The 19,538-nt window shown below is 36.0% G+C and overlaps 1 protein-coding gene across 2 annotated transcripts in view; it reads left to right on the forward strand.

The window, feature by feature from the left end:
- The window catches only part of ANKRD28 (ankyrin repeat domain 28), a 77,581-nt gene that overhangs the window by 20,552 nt on the left and 37,491 nt on the right, over window positions 1–19,538 (forward strand). For both annotated transcript variants that reach the window (XM_018075393.2, XM_018075394.2), the window contains exons 3-6: window positions 3,720–3,798; window positions 14,020–14,090; window positions 16,973–17,173; window positions 17,944–18,031. In XM_018075393.2, the coding sequence (XP_017930882.1) occupies window positions 3,720–3,798; window positions 14,020–14,090; window positions 16,973–17,173; window positions 17,944–18,031 (439 nt within the window). The remainder of the gene's footprint in view (window positions 1–3,719; window positions 3,799–14,019; window positions 14,091–16,972; window positions 17,174–17,943; window positions 18,032–19,538) is intronic.

A 19,538-nucleotide genomic window follows, 5' to 3' on the forward strand; every position in this document is an offset into this window, starting at 1 on the left:
TATTCCAGATTTGAGTTTGATGGGGTCATAAGGCCTTCTTCTATGAATTTCTCATGTTGTAATCCTTATACAAACTCCTGCGTAGAGGAAATGTTTGGAAAACTTAATAAATGAGCGTACTACAAATGGAAGGATTATATATTTTTCATGTAATGCAATCCAAAGGCAAATACAAATCTGATGTTGGGCTTTTTGTGACACAGAACTATCATTCTGAAAACTGATTCCTTAAGGACTGAGCCCTTTTATTGCTTTTTGGTTTGTTGACAGTATTGACCAGTATCTGGAATTCAACTTGGGAGTTTCTTATTGGGAATATGAAGTTCTTTGTTGTTTCTGCTGGAAACAACAAATTTGAAAAAACTGAAAGTTCTCTTTCAATTATGTGAAACCTGCCTAATGCAACTTGATCTGTTTCCTTACTGACCATTACAGCTGATTTAGGGTTGTAGTAGTCCTATTTGCCTTGCAGATTTTTGAATTGGAAAATGAAGATGGCACAACACTTGCTTTTCTGAGTTGTCAAATACTGCCACAATACTGTGATATTTGGGATTAAATAGTACCAAGAGTGTTAGATTTTACATGTTGTGTAACAGTGACTTTTATGTACAAACCCCCTTCTCTATTGAAATTTTTCTTTTAATATTGTTTAAATTTATGAAACTAAGGGAAGAATACTAGGGTCAGAATTTATATTAGTATGATATCTCAGTGCTTTATGTTAGTATGATGCGTCAGTGCTGCAAGATGTCTGCTTCTAAGGTTTGTTGTTGAAGCTGAAAGCTTTCTCAGTGTTATTTAGTGTAATCCTTCATATGCATTAGTTTGTATTTGTCGATGAAATTTGGTCATCAAATGATTACTGTTTCTTAATAAAAAGTAGTTTGTCTATATAGTACTTTAGTAGCATTTAAAATACATAATTCTCTTTCAGTTTAGTCAGATTTCATTTATTAAAATTCACTAACAAAGTGTAAGACTTCAGATGGAACAAAATGAGAATGAGAGGTTGCTGAATGCAGCATTTCTGGGTTTGTGACAAGTTCTGAAAACCAGGTTTTTAAATACTAAACCTAAAACTTTCACACAGAGAAGTTAAATTAAAAAAAAATTGTTTAGAAGCATCAAAAAAATGTGAGCTGTGAAACTAGAGGGAAAAGAAAGGTCAGGGCTTCTGTCAAAGCACCCTCAGCATGTGGAATATTTGTGGTCGTTAGATACCCTGGGGCTTGAGATTGTTGAAATACCAAACTCTGGAGGTGACCCAGAAGATGACAAGCCCTGAGCATCCCAGCACTGCAGAGAGTAGGGGCATCTCCACCAACTTCCTGCATACGTAAGCTTCCAGTTTGTACTCCCTGCTGCAGAACTGGGAGTTGGGCTTTGAGTCTTTTCAGGTTGTCAGCTTAAGAGCAGCAGAACTGAAATATTTGCATGACTAGAAACTCACAGCTTGGAAACAGAAGTGTTGGAGTGGAAATGTTGCTTGTGTTTAAGCTGCTTTCTTGTTTGCATCTTGGTGGTTTCAGGATGCTCAATGGTTTTTGTTAATAGAGGTTGGATTTTTTGGAGAAGCATGTCTGAAATTTATCTGAAATCTGGACCCTGAATGTTTCAGGAAAATATATTTCGGGCTAAGTGATTAGTGTATTTCTAGACAAACAACTCCCTTCTGTCCAGTGTTTTATTGGAAGATTTCCAATTCATTCTATCTCATTAGTTACTTGTATTACTTCTGTCACTGAGATGTTGAAAACTGAAAAAAACCAAAACAAAGAAACCAACAACACAAGTGTGATGAAAATTTTAATCATAATCTTTTGCCCTTTAGAAGGGAGAGTGTAGTTTTTGTTCATGTTCTTGTGTAAATGCTTTGTCTACAGAAGAATGTACTCATGGCTCATCTCTCTCTAATGCTGTGATGAAATTGCAGACAGTATACTGTCATACTCATTTTTCTGTGTTCCTTAATCTGTAGTTTATAGGATGTTTAACATTATCTAAAAGGCTTCAATATTAGCTACCTATAGTATCTCTTGCTTCTGCATACTGGAGGAATGAAAACTGATTTTCATTACTGGCTCATCTTGGAGCTGAGAAAGCAAGTTTAATATATGTATTGGTTTTCTTTTTTCCCTTGTGCTTCCAGGTTTTTTTCTTTTCCTTTTTTTTCTTTTTCTTTTTTTTTTGCATAGATAGCAAGTCCTTGGTGCCAGGAGGCTGCCTCTTTTTATCCTACATGTGTAATCTGCAGTTGAGACATACTGGCAAAAAATTGGTGAGGCATTATGTGGTGCTGGTGGTAAGCAGGTAGTATTGATTCCTTAGGGTGCCTCAGTGTCAGGTTTGCACTGCTCAGTTTGGAATGACTTGTGTGTAATTCAAAAAATTCTGTTAGGAAACATGGATAAGATGAACTGTGTAGCTTTGACTTTTTCTGAGCAAGGACTAACAGGAGCACTAGGTTGTTTTGGGGCAAGGGGTTGTGTGTGCGATGATGTTTTCTTGGAGGGGGGTGGGTTGAATGTTCTAAGTTTTGAAGTTGTCTTTTATGTTTTAGAAGAACTTCTTGGGTCTCTCCTGCCATGTACTTTAATTTTATTCTTGTGTGATGCTAGCTGTCAAGTAAGGATTCACTGAATAAGGTTATTTTAGTAAGGAAGAGGAATGCTTTTCAAAATAAAATGTCAATAAAAAATGTGTATTAATTTTGTGATAGTCTGGACACAGTAGTTGAATTAATATCAATGTCGTGTGACTTAAAGTTTCTTGCTGCATATAATCTTGATCCCTTGCCCCTTGAAACTCTACAGAAAAGATCTAGACATCTAAGTAGAGCTTAGGCTAGAACCCAAATGCTGACTGATTATCTGTCTCTTTTCTGATTTCTCAGCAGCCTTCCCTCAGAGAGCAAACTGGTTGGTTCTTGTTCATTTTTATCACTCACTGTGATGTGATCTTATTTTTCTGATTAAGCTATAAACTGATGCAGGGGAAATGGCACTGATCCTGAAAGAGTTGAGGAATATTTTGTACTTATCTTTCAAAAAGGAATCTTCATCAGTATTTATTGTGTATGTCTAAGTAAGATCCTTGTACCTTCCTGAGGATATTAGATCAACCTGAACTAATTAAGAGTACTGGGTGTTACTTGCATTTTCCAGGATGTTTTTTGCAAAATAAATTGCATCTCTACCTTCTCTTTGCTTGTTTGCAGTAAACAAAACAGTTGAAATCAGGTTTCAATATTTTTGCCCCTATGCACTCCAGCCTTTTTTCTATTTTCTATTAAAATAATAACTTTTGAAGCTATCTTTAAACTTTGCAAAGAAAATGTTTCTCACTAATTGTTGCATATGACATGACACACCATTTTACCAGTGTAGGAGAGACTCAAGTTCCTGTCTCTGGAGACAAGTGAATGGTGATTTATAACTGATGGGTTAATCTGAAGATGTGATGAGCATCTGCCAATCTGTGTGTATCAGAAAAACAGCAGTTGACTATGAAGGTGTTAAGAGCTCCCCTGGGAGAAGAGAAGCATGCTTGTCTTAGTAAATGTGACTAGTCTCTTTAGAGTAATTATGTTTTTTAAAATATGAAATGTACAATATTTGGAAGATGCACTTTTATGCAGTGTTTTTTCATAACATACAAAATGCTGAAACATATTTTTTTATTTTAAATAAAACCTTTTTTCCCCCCTCTTACCACAGGATAATGAGAAAAGGACCCCTTTACATGCTGCTGCCTATCTGGGAGATGCAGAAATTATTGAACTACTTATTTTATCTGGTATGTTCTGTTCCTGTTAATGGAAAAAAAAATAACTCTATGCACATCCAAAGGAGTATTTATGTACGTCTTAGTCTGTGTAGCTTTTACTGAGATATTTAATGTACTAGAAATTAAAGATGTATGTACTGAAATTTTGGATTCCAGACTTATGAGTGTTTATAATACTGTGTAGTTCTGCTTTAAAATATTTCTTTGTAGAAAGCTTTCTCAGTTATAGCTATTTTTATTTGTAACTTGATCAGCTTTCAATAGTTTAACTCTAGTTTAAAGAATTTATAGTGTATATGTTATAGGTAGGTGTTAGCATCATTGCTTTTGATCTGAAATGGCCTTCACGAAGACAATTAAATTCGAACATAGAAGATGGCATCCAGAGTTGGTTGTATCATTTTAAGTATCTTTGCCTATTGGCTTAAATGCACAGAATATAATTAGAATCAGCTGCAAATGTTAAAATCTCATCTTTTTTTTCCCTATTTACTTGTACTAAGAGAAACTGCAAGTCCTGTAAAACAGTATACCTTGGTTTTGGGTTTTTTTTGTCTTTTTTAAACAACTTAGAAAACCAAGAAACTAAACTAAAAACCTGAAGCGGAACTTCATGACTGAAGTACTCAACTGATTTTTTGATCTTGGACAAACCTACCTGTTAGGTAGCTTGAGGCAGAATTCTTGATATGGAGCTTCAAGCTTACATAGAAAGATTAAAACTTGTAGCAGTCCCATAGGACTACTTTAATCTTCAGTCTGCCTAATTGTGCCTTACCTGTGCAAAGCTGGCTATTTCCACACACCCCCCCATCAACCTTTAATAAAAAATTTGGGTTTAAGGAAGTGTCACTTAAAATTGTAGGAGTTCTCTTCCAGACTTTCAGTTGAAATTGCCAGGCATAATTTAATTTGTTATAATTTAGGCAAGTTTTAATATTTTTGTCATATATATTACTTGTACTCTCTTAATATAATTATCTATACATATAATTAATTAATATCACATTATTTGTATTTATATATCTATGTTATGGAAATACTTTATAGTAACAATTTGTCTGGAAAAGATCACTTTTGAAAAGGTGAAGGGTTTTAAAATCTGAAAAGGTGCTGGTTTTCCCTATCAAGAAGAAAAATAAGTTCTGGTGACCATTGAAAACATACAGTGACCCCTTTCAACAACTAACAATGTTATAAACTTTGTAAAGTTGCAGTCAGCTATTTCTGAGGGTGAATTTTCTTTCTAGTTTGGGTGAACAGAGTCCATTTACCAGAACTGTGATTGAAGAAACTAGACCTCTCTCAGGCAAAGAGCTTATGGAAAGGAGCGAGATTCTAGTTCAGATGGGAATGAAATAAGATCCTGATCGGGGGATGGCAGTGGGGGAAGAAAGGTTAGTCATGCTATTTGGGCACATAGCCTGGGGTTAAGTGTAAGGAGAAATGGAGAACAAAGAAGGGAAGTGAAGCACTAAGAATTAGGGCTGTACCAATAGTCCAAAGTTAAGCAGTTGCATGGAGCCAAGCTTGTGGGGTGCTGCAGTGTCTGCAGATTGGTCAGGAAGACTGGGAGGCATTTGATACATCTCAGATAGCACTTATTTAATGCAAATCAAGATTTACTTACAGCAAAACAATGCATTAGAAAGTTGCAAATCAAAAGCTTCGAAAACTGTGGATTGTATAGGCGGTGTCAGTCTAACCTTACTGTGCTCATGTGCTGTGCTATGGACTTCAGTAACTCGTTGTGCCCTGCTGTAGAGGCACAGCCTCCTGAGGGGCACAGGGAGAGACTGTGCTGGGAGTGAACCAGGGTGGTATGGTGAGGGATGCACAGGTAGGTATGAGTTGTTGACACATTTGCAAGTGAATGAAGAGGGGCATTAATTGCAGGATGAAAGTGGTGTCTGGTGTTCAGGCTGTTCGGTTTCCAAGACTGTGTTATACTCGAGTGTGAATCTGTGTATTACCTGTTTGCAAGCAGTGGTTTTAGGCAAACCTCTTAAACTAGGCTCTAAAAAGTAGTCACTAATTTAGTCTTCTTCATTTCTGAATGCTGGATTTGAAATCTTTGCGGTTGGTGAAGTGTGAGCACTCAGCTGTATCAGAAGTGCTAACTAGCTGCTTCTCTGAGAAATCAGGTCTAGGTGTCTCAAAATGCACAAGCTAGGATTTGTCTTTTAACTCTCTTAATTGGAAGACAGGGAACAGAGGTTAAGTGTATTTATCCTCTCCATTTCATAAAGATAGGGAAAATTCATCTGTTGTGTTTCAGCTGGAAATCAAATCTCTCCTTTGAGACAGATGTGTAATGTTACATTTTGTCATAATAGATCAGCATTACAGAGCAAATAAAGAACATGTGTTACCACAGCAAGGTTTGAAGAACACTTGCTGTGTTGCAAGATCTCTTCTTGAACAATGAGGAAAGTAGTTTGTTGAATACATAGCATTTCTGAACAACCATCTCCTCTGTACAGTAAATTTGCGTGTAAAAATTGTCTGTGACTTTAGTTGACCCATTGCAGCATACGTGCACCAGGGATTGAATTAAATGTAGGCTACTTTCATCCTAGCATTTCTCACCTTGTGAGAACTTGTCTTTACAACTTGAAATGTCCTCTAACATAGCTTTGCTGGAATGTTACTAGGAACCACTTTACAGTTTTCCTGCTGTGCATGCAAACTATCCTACAAAGACTGTTTGCTTTGTTTTTATTCTTTCTTCAAACTGAACCTCAAAATTACTGAAGTCAGTATTAATCTTTCCACTACTCTGTGGCTCTTACCTGATTCTTTCTCATTATTCTCTATTAAAGTGTTACCATCTTATCTACATATAGGTTTTTTAATTTGATTGGAATGTCTTTTGCATCCTGCTCCAGGGAATTCACGTTGCTTTCGAGTGTGTATTTTGGATCACATGTTACTGTCACAATGTGTTTATATTACTTTGCTACAGACGTAAGCAACCCATATTGCACATACTGAAGATATAACTGATGAAGCCTTTTTGCAGACTTTTGTGGAGTAAGGTTTCAGTCTTAGGAGCATTCTTAGTTAGTCTTTGAATTCTTGAGATATTTTCCTACCAAACCTTAAGGTTTCTGACCTCTCCTGTTGTAGTCTTTCACCTGGGCAAGGGATCTGAAGGTGATGATTTGGCTACAGGCTCCAAACATCAAAGAGATTGCTTCAGTGACTCCAGTTTGGGGCTGGACATTTAGATTGCCTTTTGTTTTTTTATTTTGGGATAGTGTTTCACTGAAGACTAATAACTTGTCCCCTGAGGATGTGAATGTCTTACCAACAGATTGTCATACCACTGTGGTCTGTGGAAGTCTAAATGTTCAAATCATCTCTCACTGTTAGATTGTAGCTTGATAAGCAATTAACATTCCTAAGTTAGGTAGGGAGGTGACCAGTAAATAAAGAAGAGGCATGAAAATCGTTGTTTATAGCACCCAGAAGGATGGAACAGAAGTTTGTATTTTAGTCACTTGAGAATTATAATTTGAGAAGCATTTTCCTTTTTGTATTACTCTGGGAAGAGTTGTAATACTCATCACAATTGTATTTTTATGACCTTTGTCCAGCTCTGCATCCTGGCACACAAGTACATCTGTCTGCTTTGCATAATTGTGCTGACTTTAATTGTTTAAATGATGGCAAACTACTGACAATTAGAAAAATTTAATAATTAAGTTTTAATGAACTGAATGTCCAACTTTTTGTTCTTTCCAAGAAGTGGAGACTAAAAAGATCAAACCCTTTTTAAGTCCTGCATATGAACTTCTGTTCTCTCTGTTTGTCCTATAATGTTTGATGCCATCAGAGTCTACTCTGCTGGGAAGTGACATGTGAGAAGCAGAACAGATTAATGTGATCACATAATGTGTTCTTGTGATTACTAACTTTTTCCATTTGTTTTCTTTAAAATACCACACAAACTATTATTGCTTTCACTGAAATCAACGTAATTCATAAAAATTAACATTTGAATTGTTGGTTGTTTTCTTTTGAATAGATTTAGTTACTGTATTGCATTGATACTTTGATACTAACACAACACATTTCTGTTTGTTTAACCCAAAATTTTCTCTGCATGAAGCTCAGTGTTACATGAGTGTGGCCAAACTCAATCCCATTAAGGTTTGGCAGCCCATGAGTTTTTGTTTCCTCTGGGCCAGCTGGAAAATGTAAGAATCTTCCTGATACTGGAAAACTATCATTATAGTAATAACAGATTTTGGAAGATAGTAAAGGCCCTCCATTGTTACGGAACTCTACCTGTGTTTTTTTTAATTCTGAAGCTATGCGAGTATTAAAAATCCATGCAATGACAGTCCCACAGCTCAGCTGTTGGAAGGCTATTGCTGCAGAATCCCAGCTGCATGAAGCTCCCTTTGTTTGGCTTGCAGATGTACCCCCATACAGAAGGCGTTTCACAGGGGCTGCTTTTACGCTGGCTGTATCTTTCAGCCACTTCCTCTTCTTTTGACGGCGATATTGTCTGACATTTTCATTTTCGAGCTGTCCTAACTTCCCCCTGGCAGCAGTAACAGTCAGTTGCTGTGAAGAAAGTAGCTCTGATGCTCTTTAAGAGAGAAAATTAAACTGAGTTAGGAAAAGGTAGAAGCATTCAGTAGCTCGGGGAGTCAGAGGACCTCCTGTTGCTCTCTGAAGCTCAAGGAGGTGGTGGCTGAGAAGATGTGACAGAAACTGTTCTGAAAGGAAATTAACTTCCTATATTGAAAATCAGTAAAGTCCCGGAAGGATGACTTCTCCTCTCTTTTGTGTATCTTCATGTGTTTTTTCGTTTTGTGGGGTTGTTTTGGTGCAGTTTTGTTTGTTTGTTTCTTAAACAATAAAAAGAAAAACTGTTGTTGAAGAAGCATCATTGTGGCTGGTCAAAAGATTCCAGTCCTGTTCCTCGCAGATTTTTTGTTACTGTTCTAGGCATTTAGCCTATAAATAGCAAACAGCTTTCTCTCAATAAGGTCTTATTCATTATTTTTGCAGCAATTATTTTGCAAGTATCAAAGTTTTCAATAGGAAATTACCCTCAATTTCTGATTGTTCCAATTCATATCTCAAATCTTCTTTTACTTTAAAAACTTCTTCTGTATCTCCTTCTGACTGTTCACATATTTTTCTATCTAAGGAATAGTATTCTTCTCTATCTGTTTATTCCTCAGTGTAGTCTGAGAATTTCTGCTTGCCAGCTTAAGTGCTTCCAAGGTCATTGTCTCTAGATAAAGTAGTGGATCAGTTAAAAGGAAAAACTTTTGAAGCTATTACTGGCTGTCAGGAAAAATAATTAAATAGCATCTGATTACAGGACTGCTAGTTACTCTCAGTGATTTATACCTGAAATTTTCCTAATTTCTGCCAAGATAATTCCTAGGGTTATTTCAGTATACTAGTTGTTAAGACAAAGCTTGTTACTTCCTTAAATGCACTCTGAAAATCTTATTTACATGTTTTACTCCTAAATAAACATTTCAGAGCTTCAAATACTGGGTGTCTGTATTGCATAATTGAATGAAAGCACTTTTGCTTTCTTTGCTTATATTATGATATTGTTCAGTCCTAGCACATCTTGTACAATAACAAAGGAAAATACCATCCTTGGAAGTCTAAAAATACAGACTGCAAACAGAACAGTGGAAGGCAATTCAGTACTTAAGTCAGTACTGTGAGCAAAGATGAAAATGTCACGTCAGTTCTGTTGTATTTCTTTTCTGGATCTATTTCCAACTAGTGGCATGCAGATAATGCAGCCACTGCATTCATTACTCTTCTGAGGACATTTACAAATAGGAAGAGTTCTGGTGCGGAGGAGCTCGGGAGGAGAGTCACAGAAAAAGTTCTTAGGAGAGAAACACAGAGGTGAAGTGAGAGACATGGCTGTGTAGTTGTATGGCACTTGATGAGTGAAGGAGGAGGTGTGTAGTTGCTCCTTGCAGCATTTTCTGCCCAGTCATTCCTTGCCTGTCTCTCCAGGGGGTGGTTGCGGTGCTAGCTCTTACTTGAACGTAAGGACATGGACACCAAGGAGTAGCAATCAGAGTGCAGAAACATATGTCCAGGAATTGGTGGCTAATAGCACATTTAAATATGCAACTCTCAGATACAGATTGATAGAATTAAAACCTCTATGATCAGTCTGTAAATCAGCGTATGTATTCAGTTGGAAAATGGGCCTCTTGAAACATAAACTTGCTAAAAGTAAGCATCACTGAGGTTTTCAATAGCTTCTGTGCTATATTTATTAAATAAACATGTCTTTCTAATTGTCAGTCTTGTGAATGCAACTTGGCAAGATGAAATGTATTACATAATTTTCTTCCCTCATCCCTGAATTTTACTTCTCTCTCTCTAATTCCTCCTACCCCCACCTTTTACAGAGCAAAAGTCCTGCTTTTATATTTGCCTAGATGTGTAAACTTACTAGGCTGTACAAGCCAAGTTGGTGGTGAAAGGAGTGATCTTGAATGTTTTGGTTTAGTGCTCCAATGTGGAAGAATAATTTGGTTTGTTTGGAGGGTTCAGTTTTAGGTGAGGGTCATTTACATGATTGGCTCTTAAGTTCAAGTTGAGTATCTGTGTTGCAGTATTGTGCTTGATCTCACTGGCAGGCCCCCTAATCCTTTTCCTGCAAACTCTATGGCATTAAAAGTAAGTGAAATATAAAAAAAAATTTACAGTGAACAAATAAATATTTGAGAAATTTTAATAAACTTTTTAAGACAGGCTCCTGCAGTCTGGAAGTGTGGTAAGTGGGGGGGTTGTTTGGGGTTGGTTTTTTTTTCTGTTTTGCACACTAGGGATCGAGATACGCTGTACTGTGCTTTGAAAGAGCAAACTGCTGCATAACTGGCATTTGAAATGTGAGAAATGCCCTGGTTAACACGTCAGCGGGTTGGGCTTCATGGAGATAATATTGCATCGGCAGTGTTGTGCAGTGAGTTATACACATACATGTGTTCGAACTGTCTTTAAGCAAACCATGAAACAAATCACCTTAAAGCAAAAGTTATTTGGTAGAGGTGTAATATATTTTTCTAACATTTGTTTGCAATGGTCTGGATTAGAGCATTACGCCAGATAATCAAGGCTGTAAACTCTCTCACTGTTGTGTGGTAGGAGGGAGCTGAGAGGTTTGAGGGAGCTTTATGACCCTTCAAGAGCGTCTGAAGGGGGAGGGAGGAACGGTAACATTTTCCCTAAATCATGTGCTAGGGAGTAAAGAACAGCCTAGAGGGGGACTATGTCCTCAGATGCAAGGCTGTTTGGAGAAGCTCTTTTATGAAATTCAAATTATTTTTGGCTTCTTAGAGAAATTTGAGGGCAAAGAAATCTTGATGTTAATTGAAAAATATTTTATTTAATGTATCTAGAGATGTAATCTCCCAATTCCCACATTAATAGTGCACATGTGTTTTTTCCTAGTACATTTGTCCTGATTATTGCTTAAAAGTTTTGTCTTTCAATGTAACAATTTTGCAACTTCTTTAAGAGGCTTTCTTGTGGAGGAAAAAACAAGCTTGGTGGTCTTTCTTAAGTCCATCAGAGATTTAGATTTGTTGTCAAAAATCAACTTTGTTTTTTTCGTTTGTCAGAGAATCTACAAATTTTTTTTTATTTGAAAAGTTAACTTATTTTAATGTTTATAACATATTACACTATTTTAATTATGGGATGTGGTAGACCTAGGCTTTCTTGTTTCTTTGAGTGAAGGACCATGTATGGGATGGGAAGCAGATACTGCTGTGTTTTGTTCTTTTGAGAGGACTGTGTTACTTTTAGATATCTCACTTAAAATTTACCTAGACGTTTCTTTACGTAATGCTGATTTCCTTTCATATATTAATTTCTTTTCGTCTTAGCAAGTGTGATTAACTTAACCACTGGGAAAACCTTTTGTACAGTATCTTTTTGCATTTATTCCTTCTCTCTTCTGGTGCAATTTTTAAGCTGTGTGTTAAAAGTAGCAGAAATGTCAATAAACACCTTATCTGAACACATAAATGCTGCCTGGACTCTAAGCACATTTCACTCAGAGCTGGAGCTTAGGTAACTGTCACTTTGGAGTGGAAACGTGCATTTCTCCCTTCTGATGGGCACGGTGCTTCTCCTGTCTTGGGCTTCATCACCTGGATGCATCTGGCCTGACCTCAAGTCTTGCAAATTCATTTTCCTGAGGAAATTCAGGATGGTAACTAATGGCTTAGTAACTCCTTTAAGTTCTTTAAAATGCTTTAAAGACATTTGTATCCTAAAATTAGAGATAGAAATCAGACTGAAAGGCTTCATTCCTTGGTTGTTGGCTAGATGTAAAGTCAGGTAGCTCTTATTTTTGTCTCTTCTGCTAAAAACAAGGTGAGGCCAACAATTACCTGGAAGACAATCAAGAATTACAGATACTTTCAAGATATATTAATTACATTCTCACTGATCATTACTTCTTTGTATTTGTGATTTCATTTATCGCTTACTGCCAAAAATCGTAAGACATTCCTGGTGACTTTTAGAGTCCTTGAATTCTTTTTTTGCTTGAGTTCCGTGCAGAACTTGATGCAGTACATTGTTATGGCACATGATGTGATGAAGTACACCACTAGATCCTTAGGACGTTTGATAAAAGCAGATATTTATGGTATGATGAAGTCTCTTAAACTTTTGTTAGATTTGTGGGAGTTTTCTTCAAATGGACTTGGACTTTCTTCCCTGTTCATCAATCTTATTTTTCAAAAACTTTTGCACTTGGAAAAATAGAATGACATCCAAAGCTTCTGAAATTTAGATACGGAAAGATGGAAATCCCTGAAATTGTAGCCAGCAGTTAGAACCTCAGGCTTTGTCTAGTGTTTGGAAGACCTAACTGGGAGTTTGGATCCTACATCAGCTTCTGTGTTCTGTTCTTAAGACCAAAAGGGATGGATTGACTAGAAACTCAAGAGAATTGACTTCAGGTATTTGGTTTGGTTATTATATGCAACCATGATACTGTACAGACTGCTGGGGTTGTTGGTCAGGTCGTTCAGCTTCTTTGCTGGTGCAGGTCTTGGAACAAAATACCCTGTCTCTCAGCTGAGTGTCTTGACCAGCAGCTTGTTTGGCATTTGGTGTCTGACTGGCCTTCCATCCTCTTCTGTTCCTGCATAGGAAATACTACAGTTGGTTCTGACATAACAGTGATATATTTAGCCTGACAAGTCAATCAGCTCTGATCATGTAGCGTTAATGTTACTGGGTGATTCTTTCCAACAGTATTTCCAAACTGTTTTTTCAAAAATGTAACATTGTGTCTAAGCTATCCATGTAAAATCTCAGAAGTTTTGAAATAAGGATGGATAAATTTCCACTCAAGGTATAAAAAACCTACAAGGTTATTTATATGTGTGTGTGTGTGTATCAGTAAGAAATCAAATTATTAACTTTAATCATTAAGTTTTCTTGTTTGGTGGAGCTCACTGGAAGTTAAAATGTAATTCAGCTGCTTTCCTTCAGGGAAAAATGTTCCCAAGCTCTTCTTTCCTTTTATTATTAAGAAAAAAATTAAAATCCAATCCAAGGTTTGTGTCCCTTACAGACGTTTGTGCAGCCTTGTTTCCTGGGGACAAGAATGGCTCTTTCTCTAGAATGCTTTTAGAAGTAGAGAGGTGTGGCCATATCTCTCTCATGAAGGGAGGACCAGGACATCCTGGGGTGGGCTAGGTGACATGGTGAAGTGGTGAAGCCTTGTTCCCAAATTCCCAGTAGAAGAATCATCCTCATTCTTTATACCTTTGCATCAGACACGCCAACCACAGGGAAACTGGAGGCATGGGGTGTAAATACAGCTTCTTTCTCTGTTTTAGTGGAGAGTTTCAACTGTGAAAGTATGACGTTTTTGTTGCTGAATGAAGGCAAGGAGTTAATTTTTCTTGATCAACAGCCTTTTATGTGGCTTTGGAAGTGCAAAAGAATATAGAGGATGACCAAATGTAAAAATATGAGTATCCTTTGATGTGGAAGACTATTATGGTTACAGTGTTAAAAGAACTTTCCTCAAAGTGTTGGACGTCAGCTGGGGAAAAGATCCCTTTCCATTTTTTGCGTTGTACTGTATTAGTGAGCCTAGAATAAATAACTTCCAATAAGTCTATCTCTGTTTTTGAAAATGTTTCAGTCATCCTATAAATACATTTTAAATTTCTATTACTTTATTTTTTGTTACAGGAGCTAGAGTTAATGCCAAAGACAGCAAATGGTTGACTCCTTTACACAGAGCTGTAGCATCTTGTAGTGAGGTATGTTGCTTTTTGTGACTGCTTTGTTTTAAAATAAGGCATCTCAAATTACCTTCTGTCTGATGTTCGTTTTTTAAAAAGTGAAACTACTCCAAATGTTTGGAATTGCAGAAGGTTTTGGTAAGTTTATTTAACGTATTGAGGGTATGTATATATGTATAGCACTTACCTGAGCAGGAAGAAAGAGGAAAAACTATAAACTTACAGTTCTGAGCTTTACTCTCTGCAATTTCCTTAGCAGAGGGTTCTGCACACAGTGTTCTCAAGTTCACTTAACTTCTAAGGTAACCAGAATTGTTTGGCATGAGGGAATTAGAGATAAATTAAGATTTAATAGTTTTTACAACATTGTCTTTGCATTTCTTTGGTTTTTTTACGTACTTGGCTGTTCAGGCATTGAAGAAATAAATGATTGTATAAAGGCCTGCAAATCTCTGTTGTTTTTTTTTTTTAAAGTGATTAATTAATAATAATAGTATTGAACATCACTTTAAAAATTATAAGTGAAATGTAGCATGTTTCTTGAAGTCTACCAGTTACATAGTTGTGAGAATATAATAATGTAAGAAATTACTTTGTTATTGTTTCTCTATTGTGGTTGAAGAAGATCAAAACAAACAGAGAAATGCTGAGCTTGTTATGTGGAAGAGTTTATGCAAAACTCTCTCCTTTGAGATCCTGAGTCAAAATGATGTTCATTTCAGTATGTCTCAAGTAAAGATTTTTTTATTAGTAAATTTTTGTTTGAGAAAATAGAATTGAATATTTTGGTTTTGACAAGCATTGAACTTGTATTTGATCCAACAAACTATCTAAACAAGCCTTGTTTTAGTTTTTGCTTTTGAATTCCCTGGATAAATGGCAGTATTTTGTCACTAGCATTAATAGCTAAGTTATATGGAGATCATGATATTAAAAACAGTGTTTGAAAATGAGTCTTCAAGGGTGCCTTATTCCCAAATGCTGTTTGTTCTTGAGATATTTTTAGGCTGCTCCTTTGGGAGCTGACCCAAGCACTAAATGCTGCATTCTTCAGAGCTGAGGAACAATAAAATCTCTTTACAACAGTAATGCTTGCAGAGAGGAGTACTGCAGGCAAACTGGGTCTAAATGATAACTTCAAGAAATGCAGCAGTGGTCATATTTTTTTAAATGTGGAAGATTTTGAACAAAATGTTAACCAAAGGCAACCAACACACATAAACCAATCAGACTATTTACCCAAAAGCCAATGACAGGCACTTGTCAGAATTCTCTATTTCTAAACACAGTGAGTCATAGGGGCCCATATACGTGGTTGATACATATAGGCACCCTTTTCCAGCTGACAGCCATAGATAGGTTTGGGGCTTTAGATGAAAAGCTGTAATGAAAAAGCTTGATAATGATTTCCGTAAAACATATGGATTTACTTGTTAAGTAAGGACAGCTGCAATTAAATAAGGACATTGAAACACACAAAATTGCTGGAATTATGGACTTGGCTGTCAACTGTGCAAGTTAAGGCAACTTCATGTCAAGACAGTCACATTCTAGGCCTTTATATTTTTGTGCACCTGGTGTACATAGCAAATTAAAAAAAAAAAGAAACCCTAAGTAGATTCACTAATTCTATTAAATTCATTAATTGCATATGTGCTTAAAAATGAGATACATTATTTTTATACTAATATTATTGTGCTTTCTTCTGCAAAAGGGGTAATAGCTGTTCTAAAATTTCCTTGTTCTGATTATGGTATTTCTTAATATTTGGTTTTAAAAAGACAAGACTTAAAATATAATTTGTTTTTTAAAGTATTAAATCTGCTTCAGTTTCTCACAGAAGAGTTATTCCATTTCTCACTTAAATTATAAACCTGTGATGCAGTATGTACACTTTTATGTTTGTTCCTATTTTCTTTTTTTATTGACAGTACAAGAAATTTTAACACTTTAAATATAATTTATTATAATATAAATAGAATCAAGAGTTACTTAGCATTCTGCTCATAGCTGAGAATAACACCTAGCTGTTGTACCACTCTGTAATTCAAAATTTCTAGTGATAACTTGTGGTAACATGTTTTAAGTTCAAAGTGGTAATCAATTATTTGTGTGCTCAGTGGCTAAGTTGGCAGTCACCAGAAACAATTAGTGAATTGTGGGAAGGTCACACAGTTGGTGTAAAATGCAATACTCATCATCATGTTGATATTGCCAACAGATTTAATTTTTTATGCATTGCAATTGGGTGCACATATTTTAATAGGTTTTTATTATCTTCCTGTAAGAATTACAGTGTAATTTGTCAGTTTTTCACAGCTTGTAATTTTAACAAAAGGAAATGAATAATCTTTTTGAGAGATGGAATTCAGTGCAATATTTTAAAACGTTTTTCAGGAGTTTTGCAACAATGTATGATGAAACTTTTCGTGGCCGTGCTCTGTTTTATCTGCGGTTTCTAAATGTACGTTTAATAATCTGTTCTTTTTGCCATTTCTAGACTTTGACAGTTCAAAACTTTTGCTTGGCAGATTGATGAAAATTCATTATAAGTTCATAGTACTTCATTTAACTTTGGCAATGGAAGAAGTCCTAAATTGGTTAATTGAGCTTTGGAAATCAGTTGTGATGACAAAACAATTTGCCGGGTGGTGTAAGGAATTGGATAAAAGACCTGGAAATGGTTGATTTGGTTGAATCCTGTAGGGGGTATATTACTCATGTTCATGAGAACATCCCAAAATTTGGATTTATAATAAAGTACAAATCTCAAAGCGTACGTTTATGTTTAGAAATGAACAAATTGTAAAGAGTTATTTCTATACTGTCCTTAAATCTAAGGCTGGCATTTCAGATCTTTACTAAGGGGCTTATTTTTTTTTTTTTGTAAATGCTTTCAGGATGCTGTTCAGGTGTTGTTAAAGCATTCAGCAGATGTCAATGCTCGTGATAAAAACTGGCAGACACCGCTACACATAGCAGCTGCAAACAAAGCTGTGAAGTGTGCTGAGGCTTTGGTGCCTCTCCTAAGCAATGTAAATGTGTCTGATCGAGCAGGCAGAACTGCATTGCATCATGCAGCCTTCAGTGGACACGTTGAGGTAAAAGTTGATTTTCTTAATTTGTTTTCCATTCATCATTCTGTCCCTCACATTTCTGATGTTTAGTTTCTCAGTTTAAAATCATGTCTCCCTCATGCCCTCAAAAAAACCCAAGTCCTATTTTGTATTTGAATTTGTCTTTTGTTTGCATCTCTGTACAGAACAGTTGTGGGAAATAAATGTTACATCATCAAGTTGGAAGGTTGTTACATATTTCACTTTTCTTACGACAGAAGCAAATTTACTGAGATAAGTAGAGTTAAACTAGTAATGGGTAAATTAAAAATGGAAAAACCAGGATATTTTTGTATTCAGTAAATAGTGAACATATGGAAAGTGATGTCACTGAAATGTGGAGAAAATACATGTAATAAGCTCTAACTCGCCTAATATTGAAGCTTTGAAAAATGACTGCTGAGAAATTCCCATTAATTGCATGTAGGTAATTGGAGACACATTGGAAATTGGCTTGCTTTTGGGGATTAGCTGTAGTGAATCCCTTAGTAATAACCTGAAGATTTGAAAGATTTCACAGCTTTGCTATATTAAACTGAGAAATGTTTTTGTTGACATGAAGTTTTGTGTTCCTTACAGTCGCTTCATTATTGCTGCCAGGGTGTGGCAGCCAGTTTTTTCAAGCTTATGGAATATTCAAAACCCAGCATATTTAAATCCTTTAGAAACACATGTATTTAGAAACTCATTTCTTCTATGATTTTCTTTTTCTAAGCAGAGTTTCCCATTATGAATAAAAGATTTCTTTATTTTAGATGGTCAGCTTACTGTTGTCTAGAGGGGCCAATATTAATGCATTTGACAAGAAAGACAGACGAGCTATACATTGGGCAGCATATATGGGTATGTACATATTTCAGTTGATTACTCTTTTGGTAGTAAAAAAAAAGTCACCTTATGTTTAGTGGTTTTATGTATTTCTAGGAAAAATTTGCATTGTAAGCATTGAGGTTATTGTGTGTCTGCCAGAAAACCATTAACAGTATAGATCAAATTACCTTGTAAATGTGTTTTTTGTGCTGAGAAAAATCAATTTGTTCGAGTAAGAAAAGTGAGGTAGGTAATTTTGTTCTTTAAAAAGGAGGAACTGTGTTCTTCAATCAGAGTCTAATCACAGGTGAAAAATTTTGCAGTAATACTAAACAAAAAGTAAACAGTTAATACAAGGGGCACCTGAATCCAGCCCTGGGGGTTGGATTTCAAAAGAATATTTCATCCCTGAAACTGCAAATTCTTGCCTTGCCATTCTTATTCCAGGAATGGATAATTGTTATTCTCATGGCCTTGATCAATGCACTAGCAGTACTGTCAAGGTAATGTACTTCATTGTCTTTTATCAGACTTGAAAAGACTTGAATGTGCCAGTGAATTATGAAGTGATCATCACAATATTAATGCTCCTAACTTATAATTTGAAGCTGGATGGTATTGCACTTCAGATACCAGTTCTTGAAACCCCAGAAGTTAAAGAGCATTTTTCGTTATTGATCCAACATACTTTGCAATATTTTGCATTAGTATTTTTCATGTACTTATATCTGCAAAGCAACATCTGTGACAGGCTGTCCAACCACCTTACTCAAGGTTGTTATTTGCAGAATTTTGTTGAATGAAATCTGTGCATGAAATGGCAGAAATCTGACAAGTGTCAGTGAGAGGACAGAGACATTTTCTTTTTTGTGCTTGCCTAGATGAGGGAAAAGTCTTCTGTTTTTCAGATAAACTACATTTATGCCAGTTTTAGTCAGTGCTATTTCATAGGCTACCAACAGGAGTGCTTGGGCAGGAAAAATGTAATTTAACTGATGTTGATCAACCTAAATATCCTTGTAGACAACAGAGTAGAAAAAACTTTAAAAGTCTTCAATAAAAGAAAAAAAGAACTGTGACATTCTCTTTTACAATTTAGAGCCATTGTGCCTTGCTCCAGTTGTTTGGAGAAAACCTTTAAAGCTTTTCAACCGTGTAAAACTGACCACAGAATAAAAAAGTTATGCTTTTCGTCATTCTACTATAAATAACTTCCTAGGGTTATATCCATTGTTTCCCTTCCTTCCTGCTTTTCACCCGGCTCCGTTGCTGTCCAGCTGCAATGCTGTGACTGAAATGAACTAACATTCTTGTTGCCCTCATTAACAAATTGGGATGTCTCTGCAGCACTTCTCACCTCAAGTACGTTGCTCTTCTGTTTGAGAGTCTTCCACTGATTGCTGCTTGTGTTTTCAATGCAGGTCAGGGGTTTTTTTTTGTTTTTATCTTCTCTTTAAAGTTCTTTCTACCACTGTTCCACTCAGTCTCTCTATTCCTTTCACTCCTTTCAGTATCTTCTGTATTTCTGTCTCTCATATAG

The sequence above is a fragment of the Manacus vitellinus genome, unplaced genomic scaffold, assembly GCF_001715985.3.
Source record: "Manacus vitellinus isolate BGI_N305 unplaced genomic scaffold, ASM171598v3 scaffold_3_pilon, whole genome shotgun sequence".
Classification (NCBI taxonomy): Eukaryota; Metazoa; Chordata; class Aves; order Passeriformes; family Pipridae; genus Manacus; species Manacus vitellinus.